Source organism: Urocitellus parryii, chromosome 15, assembly GCF_045843805.1.
Source record: "Urocitellus parryii isolate mUroPar1 chromosome 15, mUroPar1.hap1, whole genome shotgun sequence".
Lineage (NCBI taxonomy): Eukaryota > Metazoa > Chordata > Mammalia > Rodentia > Sciuridae > Urocitellus > Urocitellus parryii.
Genome location: NC_135545.1, coordinates 53,975,456 through 53,997,470, shown reverse-complemented (window position 1 = coordinate 53,997,470; position 22,015 = coordinate 53,975,456). Strand labels below are relative to the sequence as shown.

Here is a 22,015-nt window from a genome sequence, read left to right as displayed (position 1 = left end):
GGGTGAATTTTACCCCCCACCCCAGGGGTCATGTGACAACAGCTGAAGATTTGTCACAATGGGGGTGGAAAGTGGGACTAGGATCTAGTGGGTGAAGGACATGGACACTGCCAAACACCACCCCCACTATAGGACAACCCCCCCCCAAAGAAAGAAATAGCCTCTCCCCAAAATGTCAAGAGCACACAGGTTGAGAAACACTGCCCCAGGTGCCCTAGATGCCCTAGCGCCCTTGAAAAATGCTCCCAGGTGTTATATCACACCCACTTAAAAGATGATAAAACAGAGTCAAGACAAAACAGAGGGCCTGCCCCAGGTCACCCAGCTGATTCAGCAGAGCACAATGCAAATCAGGACCAACTCAAAATCCCTGTGGCCTGAGTCCCTTCAGAAGCATTTGCCTTCTCATTGAAGCTCAGCATGCAAATGTGTAGGAGTGGCTACTCGGTAATTTCCCAAGAGGAAAACAGGCAGAAAAAGCTCCTAGGCCTCAGGAACAGGAAGATTATCCAACTGCCTTGCCAGGATGGGGGTTAAAGAGCATAATCCTGGTGTGGGAGGGACGATGACTATCTTATTACAGGGAAAAGTCTCCTAGAGCAGGCATGGCCCCATCCAGAAGTGGTGGCCTGTTGGGGTTGTCCACCCCTCACCTGAGGAACCACGCTAAGAACTTCAGGTGGATTATTTTATTTAAGCCTCGGAACACCTCTGTGTGGTCAGCACTCTGGTTTCCTCCACTTCGTGGGGAGAAAATGGGAGCTTAGAAAGGCTCTGGGAGTTCTGGGAGGAGGTTTCTGGGAGTGTCACCCGATTAGGAGGTGGAGTGGAGCTCCCTGCCCCACCCAAGGGGCCCAACCTGACAGAGAGGAAGCGATTGAGAAATTGATAAGGACTCATCCCTGGATTGGGGCCCTGGGTAGAGGGAGGGGCCCAGAGAGGGAAGGGCCAGCAGGGAAGAGAAGGAAGGAAAGCAGGAGGAGGAGCAGGGGTGAAGAAAGGAGAGGGGGGTGGAAGTTCACGTGGATGGCCTCCGTTTGCTCGTGAGATGCAGACAGGAAGTGAATACGGCAAGCACCACTTGTAACCAGGGTCCTCTCTCCTCCTGTGCACACTCTTGCCTCCTGGGGAAGGCAGAGCCTGTGGGGGGGTTTATTTACTGAGCGGCTCAGAGTAGGTGGATGAATATTCTGGGCATTGGGAGGGGGTAGAGAAAGAGCTGGGAAGAGGAAAAGGAAAAGGACCATCAAGATTTGGAAGCATGGGGAAGGGGAGGTGACCCAAGGGGAGGTGGCCAGCAACTGAAGACCACAGGGCATTTGCACCAAAATGTGTTGTGAGCTATGGGATTTAACCTCTACTCCCTCTTTGCACAGAGTCTTTACAATAAAATCTTATTTTATTTGGGCTTTGCCTTTGGGGGTGCAATAAAGAGCTGAGTGTCAATTCAACATGGTGTAAAACCTCTCCAGAAAGTGCTAGGAGTCTCCCTTGTGTTCCTCATCCATGAGGGTGTTAGAGACTGCATTGGGACTCCACTTCCTCCTAGAAAAATTCAAATGTTGAACCCTGGCCCTTAGTGTTTTGGAGTGTGACTGTATTTGGAGATAGGACCTTTCTAGAGGCGATTAAGGTTAAATAGGACCACAGTGCAGTAGGGCTAGCATCCTTGCAAGGAGAGGAAGAGACCGCTGGGATGGAAACACACAGACTGTCGACATGAGGAGGTGGCCATCCACCAGAGAGACTGCAGGAGAAACCCTGATCTTGGACTTCAGCTTCCAGAACTGCGAGAAAAGAAACATCCGTTGCTAACATACCTACATTTTCTCCTGGAAGCCCTGGCAGACTAACACAGAGCCCAAGTGTTAGCCACAATTTTAAGAGCTGTGTTTCTGTCTGCTCACGAGCTCCCTGCCCTGCGGGTACACAATCCTCCACATCTGATCTCCTGGTCTGTTGGGTGATTTCTAAGTCCTATCAATAGGATCATTTCTAGAGCTTCTCTGGAGCAGGGTTTCAAAGCTGGACATGATGAAGGAAGACTTCATACACTTCAGGGACACACAAGGAGGAACAAAACAAAAAGGCTCCCAGCTCTGAACCATGAAAAACCGGAGGAAGCCTGGACCGCAGGCTCCACAGCCCGAGAGCAGGACCGGCTTCAGCCATGTTGGCTTGGAGCTGATCCCCAAGAAATGGAAGAGTGAGGTCAGGTGTCAAGAGTTTGCATAACCCGGGAGTGAGAATAGATGTGAGATGTGTGATTTATTTTAACACTCAAGGTTACTATTTGAAAGGGATACAAGAAATCAGAGAAAGAATTTCTGGCTTGAAAAGAGTGTTCAAGCCACGCTGGAGACACCCAAAAGGGCGACCTCTGTCCTGCAAGCCCTTCACTCACCCATCTTCCATTTCCTGCTCACTCACACATCTGCATTTCTTTCTTTATTAATTGAGCTGGTGCTACCAGACGCTGGGCCCACGGCACCGATCCTGCATGTTGGAGATAACCAACATGAAACTTTTCAAATGAGTGAGCCGCTCAAAGTGGGGAACAAGGTGGAGAGAAAAGGGGAAAAACATCCTAGTTAATGTGCCAAGAAGGCCATGATCAATCATTTCAGTAAATACTTGTTAAATGAGTGAGGCAAGGTGTACTTGAGACTTTGCCAGAAGTACCAGACCGTACCAGGGAGCTGCGAGAGGTGATGCTTCCACAGAGGTCAAACACATCAAGGCCAAGTTCAGAACAAAGTCAAGGGTAAAATGCTGCTAGGTCATGGTGGTGGTGGTGATGTGGGGGGGTGTTCCCCTCAGAATTCATTTGCTTCCTCCAAGTAACAGAAATTGGAAAAATTTAGGAGTGGTCATACAAGTTAAAAGATAACACTGGTTGCTCCTAACCCCCCTGGAATCTGTCTCTCTCGCCCACTCCCCATCTTTCCTTCCCTCCCCCTCTCCCTTCTTCTGCCTCAGGCCAACCAATGACACCGACCCAAGACACACACCACAGTGAGATTCAAGGAAGTGACTGAGTTAGGAGACAGGAAGCAGAATGTGACGGACAGCGATGATTGTCTCAGAAATACAAATGCCCTACAAAAAAAGAAATTCTTCTAGAACCTTTGTTCATATTGCAAAACGCAGGTCCGCTCCTCCCAAACCAAACAAAGAAAAAGAAATTACACAAGTTGGACGCAGGCAGGGTTGCAGGCAGGGTGCTGGAGTTCCACAGTGCAACCCCGTGACTTCCCTCTCACCCACCCCGTCACTGGAGAGAGCTTGTGGGCACTCCCCAAAGCTGAGGAAGGATCTGAAGGACCATTTGAAAATGTCTGTTCTAGAAGGAAGCCTATGACATGCGAGGCACGGGTGTTGTTTATGGAAAGGGAGACGACAAAGCCTTTGAATGACTGAGAAAGTCATCAAATGTCACATCCTGACCCAGCTGTGCCCGTCTGCATGACACCAATGATCCTGGGTTCAACAATGGTGGGCAACAGGGGGGCACCAACAGGACCAACAGAGGGAAGGATTTACTCCCAGCTTGCAGAGAGCAGCAGCAGCAGCATGCTGAGTGCACAGAGGGTTGGACACAGGCTTCCTGCCACACCGGTGTCACCTGTGATGTGGGATTTCCTGTCCCAATCCAGGAAAGCCTTGGTTATTGCAGCATGAAGATACTTAAGAAATCTAAAATCCCCAGTAATGAATAGATGGATTAAAAAGTAGATAAGAGTTTGTGCATGAAAGGATTTGAAAGGAGAGAAAGGTCTCATTGTTGTTAAGATCAGCTGGGGATATTCAAACTGACTAAACCTGACCCAGCCCTGTCCATGACTGCCCTGCTTGCAACAGGCACCCATGACCATGGGTGAGGAGGCTGACTCACCTCCCATGCTGCTGATATTCACCAGCCTCCCCTTGGATTTCCTGAGAAGAGGCAAAAATGTCTTGGTGACTTCTACGGCTCCGAAGAAGTTCACGGCCATGCAGGATTTGTAGTCGGCCATGGGAATGAGCTCCCCGTCCATAGGGAAGCCAATGATCCCAGCATTGTTGATCACCGCCCACAGTCCTGGGGGCAGAAAGGAGCAGCTGTGAGGAGGGGCAGGACAGGAGAGCTCTGGAGACCCACATGTCAAAGGACAAACAGTCTCCACGAGTAACCAAAACCACCGACCATGGGGTGCTGTGTGCAGAATCAATCTGTGAAATATCAAAAAGGGGAGGGGTGCTTTGTGGGTCTTTCCTTTTGCCTCAAAGTCCTTGCCTGCACCCAGGAAACTGGCTATGTTTCAAATATGGGAAGGGGCACAAGCAGAGGGTAAGAATATCTTTGCCTGGCTTCTTTGAAGTTCAAGAGCTTCCGCCATTTCCCCCTGGAAGGAGTGGGTGAAGACAGTAGGATGTCTTTGCAACAATGTAGGATGAAATAAGAGCCTGTCTTCTCTCATCCTTGATCTGGTAACGATTCCCTAGTTCAGGGAAACAGAAAAAACTAGGTGGGAAGAACAAAGACCTGGGATAATTATGGGTCGCTTTTAGGGTTTTGAGCCCTATACTCTGCCTGCACCAGCCTGAACCCCCAGACGTGTATCAGAATCACCAGGAAGGTTCCCACAGACTGCTGGCCCCGCCTTCAGAGACTCTGAGTCAGGGTGTTCGGGGCAGGGCCTGAGAATCTGCATCTCTAACATGTTCCCTGGTGCTGCAAGTCCAGACCACCCATGGACAACCACTGCATAAACAGTGGTTTTCAACCCTCGCTGCACATTAGAATCCTGTGCGGAGCTTTGGTAAATCCCAGTGCTCAGGACTCATCCCAGCCCAATTGTTCAGAAACTCTGGGGTGGGAAAGACTCAGAACCTAGGCACGAGTAGTTTCTAAAATTCCCCAAGGTTCAAGGAAGCTTGGGAACTACTCTCTAAATGATAGGATAGAGGGAATATCACAACACCCGTGGGGTTCTTTGGGGTTTTTTTTCTTTTCTTTTGGTTTTTTCGGAGGAGGTGAGGGGAACAGGAACAGAGGTAAAGATCCGGGAGAAGCAGAGATGCTAAGATCTGATAGAGCATGGTGGGAGATGTCCCCAAGGCGTGGTCCTCACCCAGCAACATCAACTGAGAACTTGTTAGAAATGCAAACTTTTGAACTTCACTCTGACCCGCTGGATCAGAAACATTGGATCAGGAAGTGTTGCTGAGCTCAGCATCTGTGATACAACTTGCCCTCCATGATCCTGAGGAACACCAGGGGGTGAGGACCCATGATGAGGGGCCAAACAGGTCTCAGGTAGGAAGGACAGCACTGGCCCTACTGGTGCCTGTCTGATGGCAATAAGGAGGTGGTGCCAGCCAAACTGCATGAGGACTCCATGTAGCAGGGATCTCTCAGCAGGGACCAATTGAAAAACCCCAGTCATTTCAACACTACCCCAGGGGAATGAGACCTAGTTCAAAGGGGCCCATACTGTTTTTGCCACATGGCAGAAAGATGGCTCTAAGCATAAATTGAGTTATAGAAAATAAAATCGAATTTCTTGCACACCAGTTTGACCTGAATTTGCACACAATGGTGATGGTGAGTACTAAATGAGAGGGTGCCTGGCACATAGGAAAAGCTCAACAGCTATTAGGTGACAAGTGGGAGGATGTCACCTTCATAGCAAGTGCTAGTTTCAGCCTACCCAGCCAGATGCACACCTCTGGCCAGTCCACACAGAGCCTGATAACGTCCTAGACTAGACACTGGGAAAGTAAACATTTCATCTTTGCAGGCGCTGCTGCCCTAACTCCGCTGTTACCACAGAAGCAAGGGCAGCCCCAGGCCACGTGATCCAGAGTGGCTCTGCTCCAATGAGAGTTTGCACATGGTCATTGACATTGAATACTATATAATTTCCATGTGTCTTTTTCTGATTTCTTTTAATTGCTTGAATTAAAAGAAGCCGTTCTTAGCTCATAGGCCACACAAGAACGGAATGTCAGACCTAGATAACCTTCTTTAAATAACGAAGTTAAAGAGGTGGAGAACAGATTTGCAATTGCCAGGGGTTTAGGGATAACATATACAGCAGCACCAGAACTTTTTCTTCTATCTACCTGAGTTTTGGTACCTGTTAACTGCTATAGAATTCTAAACTGGCCACTAAGCCCACTATGGAACTTAATAACAGCTTAACCATAATTAATATTAGTTAACAATTAGCCGTCTGTTAACACCGAGTCAATAACATGCTTTGTAGGAAGACAGCACCTACTGGTCTGTCTCCAGGTCCCCCGTGGTTCTTTGACAAATAAAATCCTTGGTCATGGTAAAGCCCTGTCCCTCTGCTCCAGTTCCTCTTTGACTTGGGATATGGAAGTTAGAAAGACCCCAAGAAGAGCAAGTAGAAGGTGTCCTGGCCGTCCTGTTCCAGAGGAGGGATGCTGGCCACAAAATAGCCGGTGCTCACACCATGGAAACCAGTCCCCTTCCTGCCTAGACATGGGGATTTCCATTCTCCAGGCGCTCAGCACTGTCCTTCTGGGCCTCACAAAAGGGTTCTGAATTGAACTTGACCTTGAATAAGAAGCCATGGAGCCAGACTCATGAGAGGGATGAGCCCAACCCCTGCCACAGCAAGACTCCAGGCCAAGAACCCTGCCTCTCTGCTAAATGACTGCCAAGGCTACACCTGCTGAAAATTGATCCCTAGTGACCAACAACTTAGTTTTTCTCTCTTCATTTCAGGTTTTAGATGTTTACTTAGGATTTACTGCTCTGAATGTTGAGTGAGTGGAAATACAAGCTTTTTACTAAGCCTGTGCCTTGTGCCAGGGACCCTTCTAAGTGTTCTCTGTATAATAGTTAATCCCTTGAGTACAAACCAAGGCAGTCGCCATTATCTCTTTATTCTAGGAATGCTTGCTGAAAAGGGGTTGTAAACTGGAAGTACCAGAGGCCTCCATGGGAAACCTCCAACAGGAGCCAACAGAGGAGAAAGCAGAACTAAGAAATGGATACTGGATCCAGCCGTGCCTGAAATCAACAAGCCTTTTCAATTATATAAGCAACATATACATCTTACAACTCCATCCATCTTTCTTTTCGCTTTAGCAATTTTGAATGAGGTTACTTCACTTGTAACTGAAAAAATCCTGGCACATATGTGGTTCTTGTTCTCAAGGAACATAGGGGTGGGGAGTGGGAGATGGGCAGATACTTAACAACTGTGCAGTACAAGAGGTGCAAGCAAGATATAACGAAGAAGTGTCTGGAAGAAGAAGCAAATAATGAGAGTTGAGTTACCAGGAATGTCATGCAAGAGATGTCACGTGTGCACTGGTCTCCTACAAGAGCAGAGTCGGCCACGAAGATGCTGTTGAACCAAGGCAATGAACAGTCTTAGGGAAAGGGAGTGGAGGTGAGGGGCCAAGTCAAGCAGGAGGAAGCTGGGTGTGCAGAGGTGGGAATTATACATCCTGTTCTGGAAACACTTCAGAATTTATTACATAGACAAGCAGGTATTGCAGATTAAGGATTTGGCAGGGGCCCTTATCCTGAAAGTCCTTTTGATCCTCATGATGGTGCTTCAGTTCTGTTTGGTGACAGATAGGAAGCCACTGAAGCAGCCAGTGAACCACTGAGAAGGCAAATGTCCATCCCCAGTCCTGGCTCGTGGGAGGAACTGAGTCCGCAGAGGCTCTTTATATCGAAGGGTTTTTAGGATCCTACACGTGGTAAAGATTACTCTCCCTTTGGAAAGTGGTGGGGAAGGGAAGACGGGTTGCAGGGAGGTCACTGGGGACTCAGGCGGAGATGGTGGGGGCCTGCAACAGGCTGCCACTTCTAGGAGATGGTGGGAAGCAGCTGGATGATAAGTGTCAAGGAGACGGAACTGATAAGGAGTCCACAAGATGCAAGATCAAGGGAAAGCTGGAGGTCACAGTGACCCCTGGATTGCTGGCTTCAGTGATTGATTAGGTGGCAGTACCAGCATCTGAGCTGCGAAACGTGGGATGGCACATTGATTTGCAGCCTGGCACCAAGGGAAAAAGACAATCAGGTCCGTTTTTGGCAAGTGGAAGTGGAAGCCTGAGATATATTGGAAATGTCTGGTGGACAGTTTTCTCCGTGTGTAGATCTGGATGTGGAGAAAAAGAGCTCAATTGTCCACACAGCTCTGGAAGCCAGTGGCATACATCAGTGTTTCCTCCACCCTCACCAAACTCTGGCATCACCCAGGGACCCTTAAAACCACCGACAGCTGAGGTGCTCCCCAGAGGACACTGATGATTTGACTGGATTTTAGGGTGGGAGAATCCAGGCAGGGCAGACCAGGACTGTGGGATCTATGATGTCAGAGAGGGTGGGAGTTCGGAAGGAGCCCACCCTTGGTTAATTCTCTGCTGTCTCCATTTTAAATTCTCAATCATTTCTTAAACAAGGGAACCCCCCCCCGCCCCCGCCGTTTTCATTTTGCAGCAGGTCCTGTGGGTCATGTGTTCCATCCTGGACCCAAGACTGGTAGTTTCAACCCCCCACAGGTGGTCACAAGGTGAGTAGGAAGTTGGGGGTGGAGCCTCGGAAGCACTCGCGTTTGCTGGGGAGAAGGGAAAGACGCTCATCCAGGAGAAGCAGAAAGGGTGATTAGAGAGCTGGGAGTCGAGGAGGGAAGCATGCTCTCCTCCTCTAAGTGCCAGAGAGGAGCTCAGATGTTGGACCTCAGATCAACACCGATGACCTTGGCCAGGTCAGTTAGAGAGGCATGCAAGAGTCCACTATCACTTGGGCATGAAGTAAAAAGCCAGGGGGACGGGCTGCAGAGAGCTTGCCATGAAGAGAGAGAAAAGAGGGTAATGGAGGCCTGTGGCCGTGCCGTGTCTTCTGCCAAGCTGGGGAGCCCGGTGCATTTAATACTGCTGGCCCTGAGGAGGAGGAGATGGGGAGCGGAGAGTGACTGAGAGGAACTCAGAGGGAGACGGGCAGAGACTTCTGCAAGTGCCCCAGGACAGGGCCTGTGTCTGAGTCATCCCTAACATCCGGGTGTCTACATTGGCCACAGCATGCGAGAGGGCTCAGTGCAGATGTTCTCAGGCGCTGTGAGCCAGCAGCGTGGGACACAGGATGTGATTTGCTCATCGGAGGCCAGAAAGAGTGCTGGGTGTTGGTGAGACAGGCATGGGCAACCAAGGGCTCAGGTAGTTTGGCAATACCTTTGTCCTGCACCTTTTCTACGACTTTGCTGTGAGCATCTTTGATCTGCTGCGGGTTGGTGACATCCATCTGCAGCACCGAGAGGCGCTTGGAGCAAGATCTTCGCAATTCCTCTGCTCCTGAGCCCTTTTCATCCAAAACCCCGGCAAATACCGTGAAGCCCAGCTTGTCCAGATGCTTGGCCAAACCATGGCCGAACCCAGAGTCACCACCTGCAAAGGGCCAAAGCAAGACAGCATGAGCACAAACCAGAGCGGCAGGAGAGATGACGAAACAGGGAAAGCCTCATGTGCTGTTCAGGGATGGCCAGGCTCTCTGAAGAGGGGATATCCTGGGAAGTTTGCTAAGCAGGGAAATGGGTGGCAAAGGCAAGGCAGACAACTTCCCCATAGAATGAAAGGGAGGTATAGACTTGGGTGTGGAAGGAGTCGATGGACATAGGGACAATGAGCAAGACTGGGGAGACGGTGGTGTCGGATTGGCTGTGGCCAAAGAAGAGAGGACAGAGAAAACCAGCAGTATGTTGTCATATTTTCTATTTTTGCTCTGGGTACATGTTTTTCTTGTGTAATTCCTTTTTCCAAAGGTCGTGCTGATAAGAATGGAGACTGGCCAGCCCTGCAAGGGCAGAGGAGGGCGTGAGAGAGAGGCCAGCCTGCCTAGCATCTGCAGACACTGCCCGAGAGAGCGAGCAGCCCGGACAGAAGGCCATAAGCACACTGTTCTGTGAGGACACAGGGTAACACAGTACGGGGAAGATGTGTCAGTTCTCTCAGAAGCAGAGATGGAAGTTTACCCAGTCCCATTTGGAAGATATTGTGGACCATAGGAAAAATGTCTCCCACCCACAAGTACAAGTACAGATCTCTAAAATTCTAAAGTTGAAGAGACATGAAATCCCTGAGCATAAGAAAAGGGTAACAATCAGTTATCCCAGAATAACAAACATGTAACGATTAGTTTGTCTCTACAGTTGTAACAGTGAGAAAAACGTTTACATCGGCTATGTCATGTGGCCCTTCCTGCAAGCCTTGAGGGCTCCCTCTTGTCAGTACTTGGGGACTGTAGTCAGGCATCCTCCCTATACCTGTTGCCCGAAAGGATATGAATTGACCTGAAGGTAGCTTAGAGCCAGGATTGCAGCCAGTCCACGCTCCTCTGGGGAAGCCAGGTGTTTGCTGGACGGCCCCTGACACTCTGTTCTGCTTCCCACCCTACCCTCTGCTGCACCATTGGCACAGCTGGACATATGGAGGCTCCTGGTTCCCCTCAAGTGGTGTGTGATCTCGGACACTAATTAGCATGTTCCCTCTGCACCAAGAGAACAGTTCTGCAATACAGAGACGCTGGCCGGGGCTCAGCTCTCTGCAGCACCTACTGACCTCTGCATGCGGACAGGCTCCTCCACCCGTTCAGGCTGCCAACCACAAAGGTACACCCACTGTCCACTTGCACCCAGGCCCAGCTTCTGTCATCTGCTGCTTAACTTTGAAGAGAAGCGTGAACTCTGCCCTTTCTTCTTCTCATCTGGCCTTTGTGCCCCACTCGCAGGTGAGGTCAGTGCCTTTCCTTGTGTGCCCCCGCCCACAATGCCAGGGCTGCCCCTCCCCCACAGGGATCCTCGGGCTCACCAGTGTCCTGTGAAACTCCCCCACTGGATGAGGGCTGACTGAGGCAGGGCGACCAGCTTTCCCCACTCAGCGCTGTGGAACTGTGACTTGAATGTGCTCCTGCTAAGATTCAGGTCTATGTAATGGTGGTAAGAGGTGGAAAACCTTAATTAGGCCACAAGGGCACCTCCTCTCATGAATGGGAATAGGTTCCCAGATCAAAGACCTTGAGGAGAGAGAGCACATCCTGTCTTCTGTCATGTGAGGAAGCAGCAAGAAGACTCCACTCAACCCCAGATGCCAGGACTATGACCTTGGACTCCCAGCTCCAGGACTGTAAGAAACTCCTGTTTCACCCAGCCGGTGGGGTCCTGTTACAGCAGCACCAGCAGACTAAGTCTGCCCCGGAGGACAGGAGTCTCACAAGCCAGCTGGGCAGCGACCACCCCTTCCATCATGAACGCACACGAGGCACTGCTGCGTTTTTCTGAAGCGTGGTAGCAGGCAAAGCCACAAATAGAGTCTCACGTCCCGTGGTATCCACAGAAGTAGGACAGTAGACTTCTGGCTCATGACAGCACCCAACTTGGGGTGAACCTCAGGTGAGCTCCATCACACGCAGGCTTAGAGACACCCCACACCCTGATTATAACCCCCGCCTCTTTCTCAAATTAGTTTCAGTGTCTTGCCTGAACCCCACCTTTTTTCCTTATTATAGACTCTGACACTTGCCTCTTGGCATTTCCTCAGAAGGCTAAACACAGAGCCCCAGGTGACCCAGCCATCCACTCCTAGGGTACACCCAAGAGAAGCACAAGAGGTACACAGTGCCCATGGCTACTCTCTTCACAAGAGCCCAGAAGAGGGAAGTAAGCCACGCCTGTCACCCGGGGACGGATCAACAGAATGTGGTCTTTGCCTACAATGGTTTATTCACGATGGACAAACAGGAGTGACACGGGCTGTCACCCAGAGGAACCTGGAAGCAAGAAGCCAAGTGGCAGGGACAAGAGCCAGGAAGAGCTGTTTTCACCTTGTCCCCATTTTCTCTGAGTGTAGAGTGACTTGGCAGGTGGTGTCCAAGGCAGTGCCTTTGACCATCTTTATGAGTCTGAGGTCTTAGGAAAGTTCCTAGGGCGAGCCTGGCACGGAGCAGGTGCTAGATGCAAACCGAGCAGACTCAAGTGACTCAAGTCCTTTGATCCCCGAGAACAGCGAGGGTTAAGAAATCCTCCACCCCCGAGTTCTGGGAAGGGCTCCCATGAAGGGCTCCCATGAAGGGCTCTCCTCTCCCTGTGGGATTTAGATAAGACTCAGAGCGCCCTTGTTCTAGACCAGAGCTGCCAGACTCCTCATCTGTCAGGTAGTAAGAGATTAGCTGAGCTGCTCATTCCCACTGATCAACTGCAGCTAAATATCTGTTAACCTAAGGATTCTGTCCTCCTCCCCAGGTCCTGGCCCACCTTCAGCCTGGGCCAGAAGGCCACCCCTTTTCCACAGCCCCTCCTGATCTTGCGGCTCCAGTTATCTAGACTCCCAGCGCCCAGTTCCTTCTGGACTTGTTTATTCCTCCCTATGAAAGCAGACTCCTTTTGTCTGATCCTTGAGATGTTTTGCAGATCCCAGGGTCCCTGCCTGGCCAGTCCCACAGACTCCTGCAGTAATCCTCAGGCATAAAGTTTCTCCTAACTACCCATGATTTGTTTTGATCTGGAGGAGAATGAATGGACCCAGAGTTTACGAGAGACCATCTGCTTGTGCTCAGCTGTGTGGGTGCTAGCCGACTCCACATCCCTGCTGATGCCGTCCGTCCTACCTCCCTGCCTGAGCTTCCTTATTCGCAAAACAGGTTTAATAATAGAACCTGTATCATTAATATCTGTGAAGGGCCTAACAGCGTCTCTGAGTGATGACTCTATAGGTCTGTTTTTAAAACACTGTCATCCTTCCTGGTTTTCAGGACTTTGCACAGACAATGTTAGGAGATGGAGAGTTTTTCCCCATGATGGTCTGCTGAGCATCCTGGTTAAAAATCAGACTGCTTGGCTGCCTCTGCACCTTGGGAGACAACATGGCACCTTGCAGAGCCTCCCCCTCCTGTGGGAAAATGGGGTTCTAACAGCGTTCCCCACGTAGGTCAACTGAGGAGGTCACAGAGACAGAGGGTTTCACACAAGGCCTGGCATGTCAGCAGTAGAGTGACCAGCCTGCTGACTCTCACCCCAAGTCACTTCTGATGTGCAGGGTTGGAGATCAGGCTGTGCTGAGGGGGGCCACCCTGAAGCTGTGCAGGGGTCAGGGGACCTTGGGAAAGTCTGTGGCCAAGAGCCCCTCTCTATGGAGATAAGCTTTATGTACTCTGGAAATCCTGAGGACGGTGACGCCCATGTGAGAGGGAAGAGGATGCCCCAGGAGCTGCACAGTCATTCCTAGAATGGTTGACGCACTTCCTGCATGCCAGCCAGCCTGGCAGAGGCCCACTCCCTGAACGCTCCAGCCACCTCGGGACAAGTAATGCTATTATGACCAGAGGAGGAAACTGAGGCACAGAATGTTCCATCTCTTGGCCAGGACACAGCAGAGGTAGTCTAGACCCAGACATGGCTTAGGATCAGAACCCCTGGGGGAGAAAATATTAAAACCCTTCACGACCCAGTAGGTGGTCAGTAAGAGCATGTGTTGAATGAATGAGCATTTTAGAGGTCTCTGGAAGGTGAGTGCCTCAGAAGAGAGAAGGTCCTTTTTCACCAGGCTGAGAGTACCTGATGCATAAAGTGCTCAACAAATCAACTAATGTTTGTGGAGTCAGATGCCTCTCCTAAGAGAGGGCAGAAAACCGCTGAGGCTGGTTTTAGCTGTGCCCCTTGAGACCATTCTCTCTCTAGCGGGCTGGAGACCCATCCACTTAGAGCAAGCCATGAGTCTAGAGTCTGGTCTGTGCACTACTGGAGTGAATCTGGAATCGCACTTGATCTTTAAAGTATTGATAAAGGCTTGATTGATGTGCAAAATGGAAACATTGTGACTCATCTTGAATATGTAAGAGTTCACAATTGTACAGTTTCTAAGTGTGTTTGTGCTCCTGCCACCGGGCTGCTCTGTGTGGGCTGGGGAACTCCTCGGTCAGGTCTTCCAGGGAGCAGGCTGTGAATAACGCAGGTTGGGGACTTCTTCAGGCCACACGCACCCTACCTACCGAGAGGGATGGGTGAAGGGATGTGAGGGCTCATTGACAAAAGTGGGGGCCCTTCCAGAGAGAAAGAAGAAGGGAGAGGAATTAAAGATCTGTGAAAGGTATCTAGTCTCTGACACGTCATATAAGTAATGAAACCTCGTGGTCAACGAGACCAATGGAAGAGGCATTGTCCATGTCCTCAACAATCTTGCATAGTTTTCATAATTTTCTCCTTTTTTTTCAGGTCTTTTTCCCCATACAGGTAGTTCTTTAACGGGACTATAGCACACATAAAATTTGCCAGTTAATTTTTAAGTTAATACTATATAAAGCAGTTTTACATATTTTGCATAGTCTTCAGAATCCTAATTTTTTTATTGCTGGATAAAAATGTGGCCTGGAAGAAATGGTGAAAGCCCACATTCTAGAGCCAGCAGACTTGGGTTCAAATAATTCTGCCACTTACCAGCTGTGTGCCTTCAGCAAGTCACAGGGCCTCTCTGTGCATTTGTTTCCTCATCTGTAAGATGAGTGCTGCAAAGGACCTGCTGAGGACCTGCTCAGAGAGTTGTTAGGATTAAATGATTCAATGTAATAAGATAATTAGAATAATGCCCAGCACACAGCAATTGCAAACTTGGTGTTTATTCACCAAAGAGTAAATTTTTTTTCTTTAACCCATGCTGCACTTTCATTGGCTACTTCTAGTTTCTAGAACAAAAAGGGTTTCAGTTTGATTCTCCCTGCAGAAGATTGTCACAGCTATCAGAACCACAGCAATGAATCAGCCAAGGACACGGCTCTGTCCCAGGGTTCCTTTGAGCCCCTCCCATGCCAGTGACAACTCCAACCCACAGCAGCCCCACGCAGAGCCCCTCAGGGGCCTGCTGCTTCAGAGGCTCCAGACTCCCTCTCATAGTGAAGTCCACTTCTAGCGGGGGACAGCCAGAAATTGAAGACCTACTGTGTTTCGGGAAGAGGACATGGTCTGAATATGTGTTCCATTTGGCCCACACAAGGTTACTTTGTAAAAATTTGAACCAAGACTCAAAAGCAGGAGAATTTTCACCTGCAAAACCCAAAGCAACAGCTTCTCTTGATCAAGCAGGCCCATGTCACCGGGGACTCACGAGCTGAGGCTCAGAGCCCAGTGGGCACCCCCCAGATGGAAGCAAGGCTCCCCACGTGACCTGCCCTGCCTGGGGCCCTGAGCTGAGGCTGTGACATACATTGTCCTACTTACAAAGTTCACTTGGATCAAGAGTTGTTTATCTGGTTGGAAGCCTGTAGAGAAAGGCCTTTCCCCTCCCTTGGGATAAGGCTTGGGCAATCCATCCATCACCACCTCATGTTGACATTGCCTGTGCACCATAAAATGGCCAAGGTACGATAAGCTGGCAGGTAAATAAAACAAAACTAGTGCACTTTAGACTTCCCCGAGGCCCCAAAGGCCTCAACTTCTAAATTAGGAAGAATAAATGCTTGGCACCCCACCTCCCTTGTTGGTAGCACTCCTAAGAGATTCTTTCTGCTGGGTGGAGAGACCCTGGAAAATAGCTTGTTCCTTCATGTCCCATTTCTAATGGAAACAAGTATATTTTCCATGGAACATAACCTCCGGGAGCGATTGTCCCATAATCTGTCCCTCTGTTAACACGGGCAACTGAGACGCAGAGAAAACACTTGTTCCAGGCTACCCAGGGGATACCTAGGGTCAGCCCTCAAGCCCAGAGGCACTCTTTCTGAAGTTGTTCTTTTACTGCTGGGATTCGTCATCTCTGTGAGCTCCGGGTGGGTGAGGGGAGGCATGAGCAAACTGGGGACCAGTGATGGTCGCTCCCTTCACAGTGGGTGGATGCTGGGCACCACTGCGACCGCGCAGACTCCTTACCACTGCTCTCCCAGCAGGGGAACTGCAATGGGTTTGTGCTCAGTGGTGTGTGAAGAAATGCCTCTAAGCCTTGCCAAAAAATAGGCAGCCAAAGTGGGCCAGCTAGATTTGAGCAAATGGTGGTACTACGGTTTGGATCTAGCATGTCCCCAAAGCCCATGTGACAAAGGCTTAGCCCCAGTCCATAGTGCAACTTTTTGGGAAATAGGGAGAACTTTAAGAGGCGAGGCCATCAAAGGGGATCATAGGACCCTACCCCTTCCTCTGCCCCTCTCATTCCCATCCATGAAGTGAACAGTTTGCTCTGCCATGAGCTCTTGTCATGATGTCCTGCCAGAGGCACAAAGCAATGGGGCCAGTCATGGGCTGAATCCTCCAAAGCTGAGCCAGATCCACTCCTCTTTATAAACTGATTGTCTCGGGTATTTGGTTATAGTCATGGAAAGCTGACTCATGGAAATGAATACTCAAGACACAATTCAACCTCTCCTGAAACCCACCTGCTGCTCTACTCTCACCTGTTCAATTCATTGCTGCTCATGCCCAATGCTTCACCTTCTGAAACTCCTTGTTCTACACAATGTCACCTCCTTCCAGTCACCCAAAACCAACATCTTCTCTCCCAATCCACACACCCATTCAGTACCCACACATTCCAATCCTAAAATTTGGACATCTATCTCCATATTTCCTTTTCTGTACCTTATGGCAAAAAAGAAAAAAAAAACAGCTCAGCTCAATTTCACCTGCCCCCAGATTGCCCACACTGGAGCCAGGCATTCCCAGATGTGGACATTATGACTTCTGTATTTTCATATAGCCTCTGTCGAGGTCTGCACAGAGCAGGTGTCACCCCACCACTCAGTTAAAAAGAACTACATGTGACTCACGATGTTGACATCCCTGAAGTCCATGCCCCTGGGACTGAGGTGTGGTCAGCTGAGATATGCAGAATTTCAGGAGTTCCCAGCCAGGCAAGAGGACATTAGAAAACAATGAACTGAGTATCCAGACAAGGGTGAAGAGCTCTCTGCTGGCAGCAGTTAGGGACCAGCCAAGACCCCCCATCTGTTTCCTCTCAGAACATCCAGGGAAGATTTTTTTTTTTTTTAATTTATTAGCTGTCCTCCCCAAAAGGAAATAAAACAGGAAAGTCCCACCCAACTGCTTATATCTATGACAATAAGCAAACAGGTGATCTGGCTTACCCCAAAGGCCACTGCTCACTCCCGATACTTCTGGCCTCTTCTCACCTCCCTTCATTCATTGATTCATTTATTCAGGGGTCACTGTGTTGGGTCCTAGCAATGCCACCCTTAAAGACAGTCCCTGACTTAGGAACTGGCCACCAGGGACAGAGGTCTTCAAACCTGAGTCCCTCTAGAAACTGAAAAATGCCAAAGCCCAAGACCCATCCCAGAGTCTCATTTAATTAGTCTGGGAAGAGGCCAGTACTCATAGGTGACCATTTCTAAGTCTCTCCAGGTGACTCCAGAGTGCATCCGGGGTTGAGGAACACTGATGTAGGGTAGTGGGGTTTTGTTCCCCAGGGAACATTTATTAATTCCCCTAAACAACACTGTGGTTGTGGGTGGAGGCCATGTGTTATGGTTTAGATAGGAGGTGTCCCTCAAAGTCCCTGTGTTATTCAGGAATATTCAGAGGTGAAATGAGTGGATTGTGAGAGTGTGACCTAATCGTCTGTCCTAGTTTGAATGGACTGACTGGATGTAACTGTAGGCAGGAGGGATGGCTGGAGGAAGTATGCCCCTGGGGGCATGGCGTGGAAGGGTTCATCTGCCCTGCCTCCCCTTCCCCTCCTCTCTCTCTGCTTCCTGGCCTCCAAGAATGGAGCCAGGCTCCCCCACCATTATGAGCTGCCCACCCTGGGCCCCGAGCCATGGAGTGGACCCACCATGGACTACACCTCTGAAATTGTGAGCCAAAATAAACGTTTTCTCCTCTAAGTTGTTCTTGTCAGCTATTTTGGTCACAGTCCTGAAAACCTAACAAACACATCAGAGATGTTTTTCAACATCCTTGGGGCACAGGGCAGACTCCACCACGGAGAACGATCCAGCTCCAAAGGTCAATAGTGCCAAAGTGAAAAACCTGATCCAGGGAGAAGGCAAACTTTAGAAAACAATTAACAATATTGATGAATGGTATAAATAGAAAAGTTCTGGGATTTACGGGCCATCATCAAAGTTTATAAAGAATCAAAGTCCCTCCTGAAGAAATATTCTCTGGAAAAGAATTTTGGCAGGGAAGAAGAGGAACTTGGTCACCTCTGAAACAGCATGAACTCCTGCTGGGCTATCTGGTTTGCTGTTCTGACCCCCACAGTTGAAACAGCGCCGGGCACACTGTAGTTGCCAAGCGAGTATTTGCCAAATAATAAAATGACCAGCCGGCTATACAAAAATATCATAGTCCAGGGATACCACATGTCCCCTGGCTTAGTGTCAATATCCTGCCAATGTTGGCTTCCTGGGTGCCTCTTACTCCTCCTCTGACCTGCACATGTCCTTCCAACTTTGTGATCCTCTGTGCCTCCCTCTGCCTCCCAAGGGTATCTCTGAGCCTACTTTTCTTTTGCTTCACAACCTCAGTGCTTTCCAACAGCCACAGAAAAAGATTCAAGCTTGTAACCCCAGCCTGCAACCCCAGGCTGCAACCCAGGCTGCATGGCCTGATTCTAATCATCCCCATTGTCATCCCCATTTCTCCCCCTCCCGCCACCTATCCTTTCTCTCTCCCTTCCTACTCTCAGAATCATGTGTTGGCTTTCCTTTTTGCCTATTCTGGACTGTTGCCACAATTTAATAAATCCCACACTTAATATCATAAGTGTTACCTATAAACCTGTCAACCTGTTAATATATTCCACTCATAGATGAGGCCATTGTAAAATGTCATATCATTGCAAACCTGGTAAAATCAACACTTCTTTAAGATCATCTCACACTCAAAATGTACTCAAAACTTCTTCTTATGTTTTCCAAACATACTTTCTTACAGTTGATCACACTCAAGATCAAACCAGGTCTACCCATTGTATCTGGTTTTTACACCTCTGAAGCCTCTTTTAGAACAGCCAATGGTGCATCAGAGATCTATTCTTCCAGATCCTTTCTTTTTAATGACAATATTCATCCATTCATTTCTTTCATATGAGCCTATTAAATTTTTCTCAAATTTATATTTGTAAAGAAAACTGGAATCCAGTTGTCTCTGGGATTGAGGGACTGGTTCCAGGATCCTTGCAGATACCAAAATCTGTGGATGCTTAAGTTCATATATAAAATGGCATTGCATTTGCATATATCAAATACACATCCTCCCATATATTTGAATCATCTCTCGATGACTTACAAAACCTAATACAATGCAAAGGCTTTGAAAATGGTCAGACTATATTATTCAGTAAAGCAGCAGAAGAGAAAAAGTCTGCACATGTTCAGTACACATGTAATTTTTTTTTCAAGTATATTTGACCTCCCAAAGTTCAAGTCTACAGCTGTGAACCTACAAGTTCAGAGAGCCAGCTGTACAGATATGACTTTAATGCAGCATTCAGCTTGGATCCGATCACCATGAAAACCCACACTGACCTTAGGACCCAGGTGGAGTGACACAGACGTGTAGAAATGGGAGGGAAGGTAGGCACTGAGGACATTCACCCAACTCAGGGAACTAAGCCCAGTGGGTGTGGGAGCCTGATGTTTAAGTGTGAAATTTCATGCCTGTGATCGCAAGGTAACATCGGTCTTTCCCTGAGCTTTTTAAAGAGCAATTTTAGAGTTACAGAAAAATCAGGAATGTAGTATTCGAGAGCTTTCATATTCTTGGCCTATGGATTCCCCTATTAATATCTTCCACCAGTATGTTACATACTACAACTAATGTCAACACAGTATCATTAACTAAATTTCACATTTTATTAAGATTTCAGTACTTTTTACCTAATGTCCTTTTTCAGTTCAGTGTCTCATCCAGGACCCTCCTTATATTTAATCATCCGGACTCCTTAGGCTCCTCTGAGCTGTGACAGTTTCTCAGACTTTTCCTTGTGCTCAATCACCTGAAGGAGCAATGTGTGTCAGGTTTCTCCTCACTCTCTCCCACTTGCCGCCCTTGGAAAGGAGGTCACTGGGTGCAGCACACACTTCAGGACTGAGTGGTCCTTATTTCCCTTAGGGCAGAGAAGCTACATCAATTATCTGCAATTCTGCATAGAAGATTTTTGTTCTCACTTATTAATTCAGTCAGTCACTTATTTATATCAGTATGGATTCATGAATATTTATTTTATACTTTGGGAGAAAATCCAATACTACTTTATTTTAGTGCCCAAATTTTTTCAGCTTTAGCCATTTAGAGCTTTTTTCTGTTAGCACCTATCTTTTCCCCATTTTTCAGATAAGGAAATGAAGCTTCAGGAAAAATATAAAAAGTTACCAATGTCACCCAGCTAACAAGAGAAGAAGTTCTATTTGAATCCACCTCCACAAGATTCTAAAGCACGAGTTTGTTCTTCCTACCCACCATACTCTATCTAAATATAGTCAACCTCTGCAAATCAACGACCAGCGTATATTCACCTGATAGAGACATTTAAGGCAGTAACATTGAAACCACCATTATTGAGAAACTTCCTTTTTTATTTAAAAACTTTTCACTAAAGTAAATATACACAAAGAAAAGTGCCCTCAAAAACCTAAGTGTACAGATTACTGAATATCCAGAGTGAACCTACTCATGCAACCAGCCCCCAGATCAAGAAACAGAACATAACCGACTCACCAGAAATCTTCCCGTGCCTCTTTCCCATCATCCCCAACCCCCAAGGATCCTATCCTGACTTCCAAAAATCATAAATCAGTTTTGACCATTTTTTGCTTTAAATAAATGGATGCATGTATTAGCCTTCTTTGTGGCTGGATTCTTTTGCTCATTTTCCCATGTCTTCATGCGGTTTGGTTGGTGGAATTTTTTTTTTTAAGGTTCCAACCATATATTTACAAAAAAGGTTACAAGCAAAGTAACACTTGTAAAAACATGCTAAGTAACTGCATAAAAATAGTACAGTACTATTCGGAAGAGTAAATTTACTTAAGATTAAAATAACCAGAAGGGAAAACTACTTAGAGATATGGCCCATTATCCCAAGGTGGCTTAGTTCCCCTTCGCTATTCTTATCTAGAGTCTTATTTACCAAGGTCCGCCTTATTATTGTCCCTGAGAGACATTCACGCAAGAAGCCTGCTTCCTGACTGACAGGGTGCCGTTCTTACCAACACATGGTCAAAAACTTACTCAGCTGCCTCTAACATATAATGTTACAAAATGCTGCTCTCCAAGTTTGACTAAAATACTGCTCATCAATCCAGAAGACCTATGATTTACAAGTGTCTACATTTTCTATCTCACTAATAATCACTGCCTCTGACCTGCCGTCTCACACCAGGGATGGCAAACCCTTGGCTTCGTGCCGCAATTCATTCTCACGTGGCCATAGATACTGTTGAATGAATGCACGGTCCTCTTGGCATCTCCTCGGCCCAGCACGTCTCACCAATGAGAAGGAATCTGTTTGCCAGCTCTCTCTACTCACGCCCAAAACATTGGAGTAATTTTCTACTTGGCTTCTGGCTTCCCCTGCATCGTTTTTAGGCTTCTCACTTTTATCACATCTCTCTCCTACTTATGAACCTACTCTGGCTCCCACTTGCCTGATAGGTAGTAGACAAGGTACCCTGTCTAAGTTTCAATAACATCTGTATGGAAAGCCTACATCCTATCAAGCTTTCCATATTCCCCAACCTCAGAATTTACTTTCGTTCCAGTTGGCTGGCTCCTTCACCATCTCACCCAAGTCCTGTATATCCCATGCTGGGTGTTCCCACCTGCCCTTCTAATCATTTCTACAACCCATTCTTCCAATGTCATTTTATGAAGCACCTATTATGTGCTATGCTCTTTTCTAGATCATGGGGGTCATAGAAAAACATAAAACCATCCAAGTCCCCACTCCACAGAGCCTGCGATGTAGAGGAAGATGGGTAAATCCTAAAAACAAACAAATGCATGTGGTGTATCATGATGATGAGCATCTGAAGCAGCACAGTGAC

The 22,015-nt window shown here is 48.1% G+C and overlaps 1 protein-coding gene across 2 annotated transcripts in view; it reads right to left on the bottom strand.

Moving 5' to 3' along the window:
- The window catches only part of Hsd17b2 (hydroxysteroid 17-beta dehydrogenase 2), a 67,298-nt gene that overhangs the window by 21,737 nt on the left and 23,546 nt on the right, over positions 1-22,015 (bottom strand). Inside the window, exons 2-3 of one of the 2 annotated variants that reach the window (XM_026393004.2) lie at positions 9,205-9,417; positions 3,896-4,081 (exon numbers count right to left, since the gene is read on the bottom strand). In XM_026393004.2, the coding sequence (XP_026248789.1) occupies positions 3,896-4,081; positions 9,205-9,417 (399 nt within the window). The remainder of the gene's footprint in view (positions 1-3,895; positions 4,082-9,204; positions 9,418-22,015) is intronic. The other variant, XM_026393005.2, reaches the window with a different exon arrangement.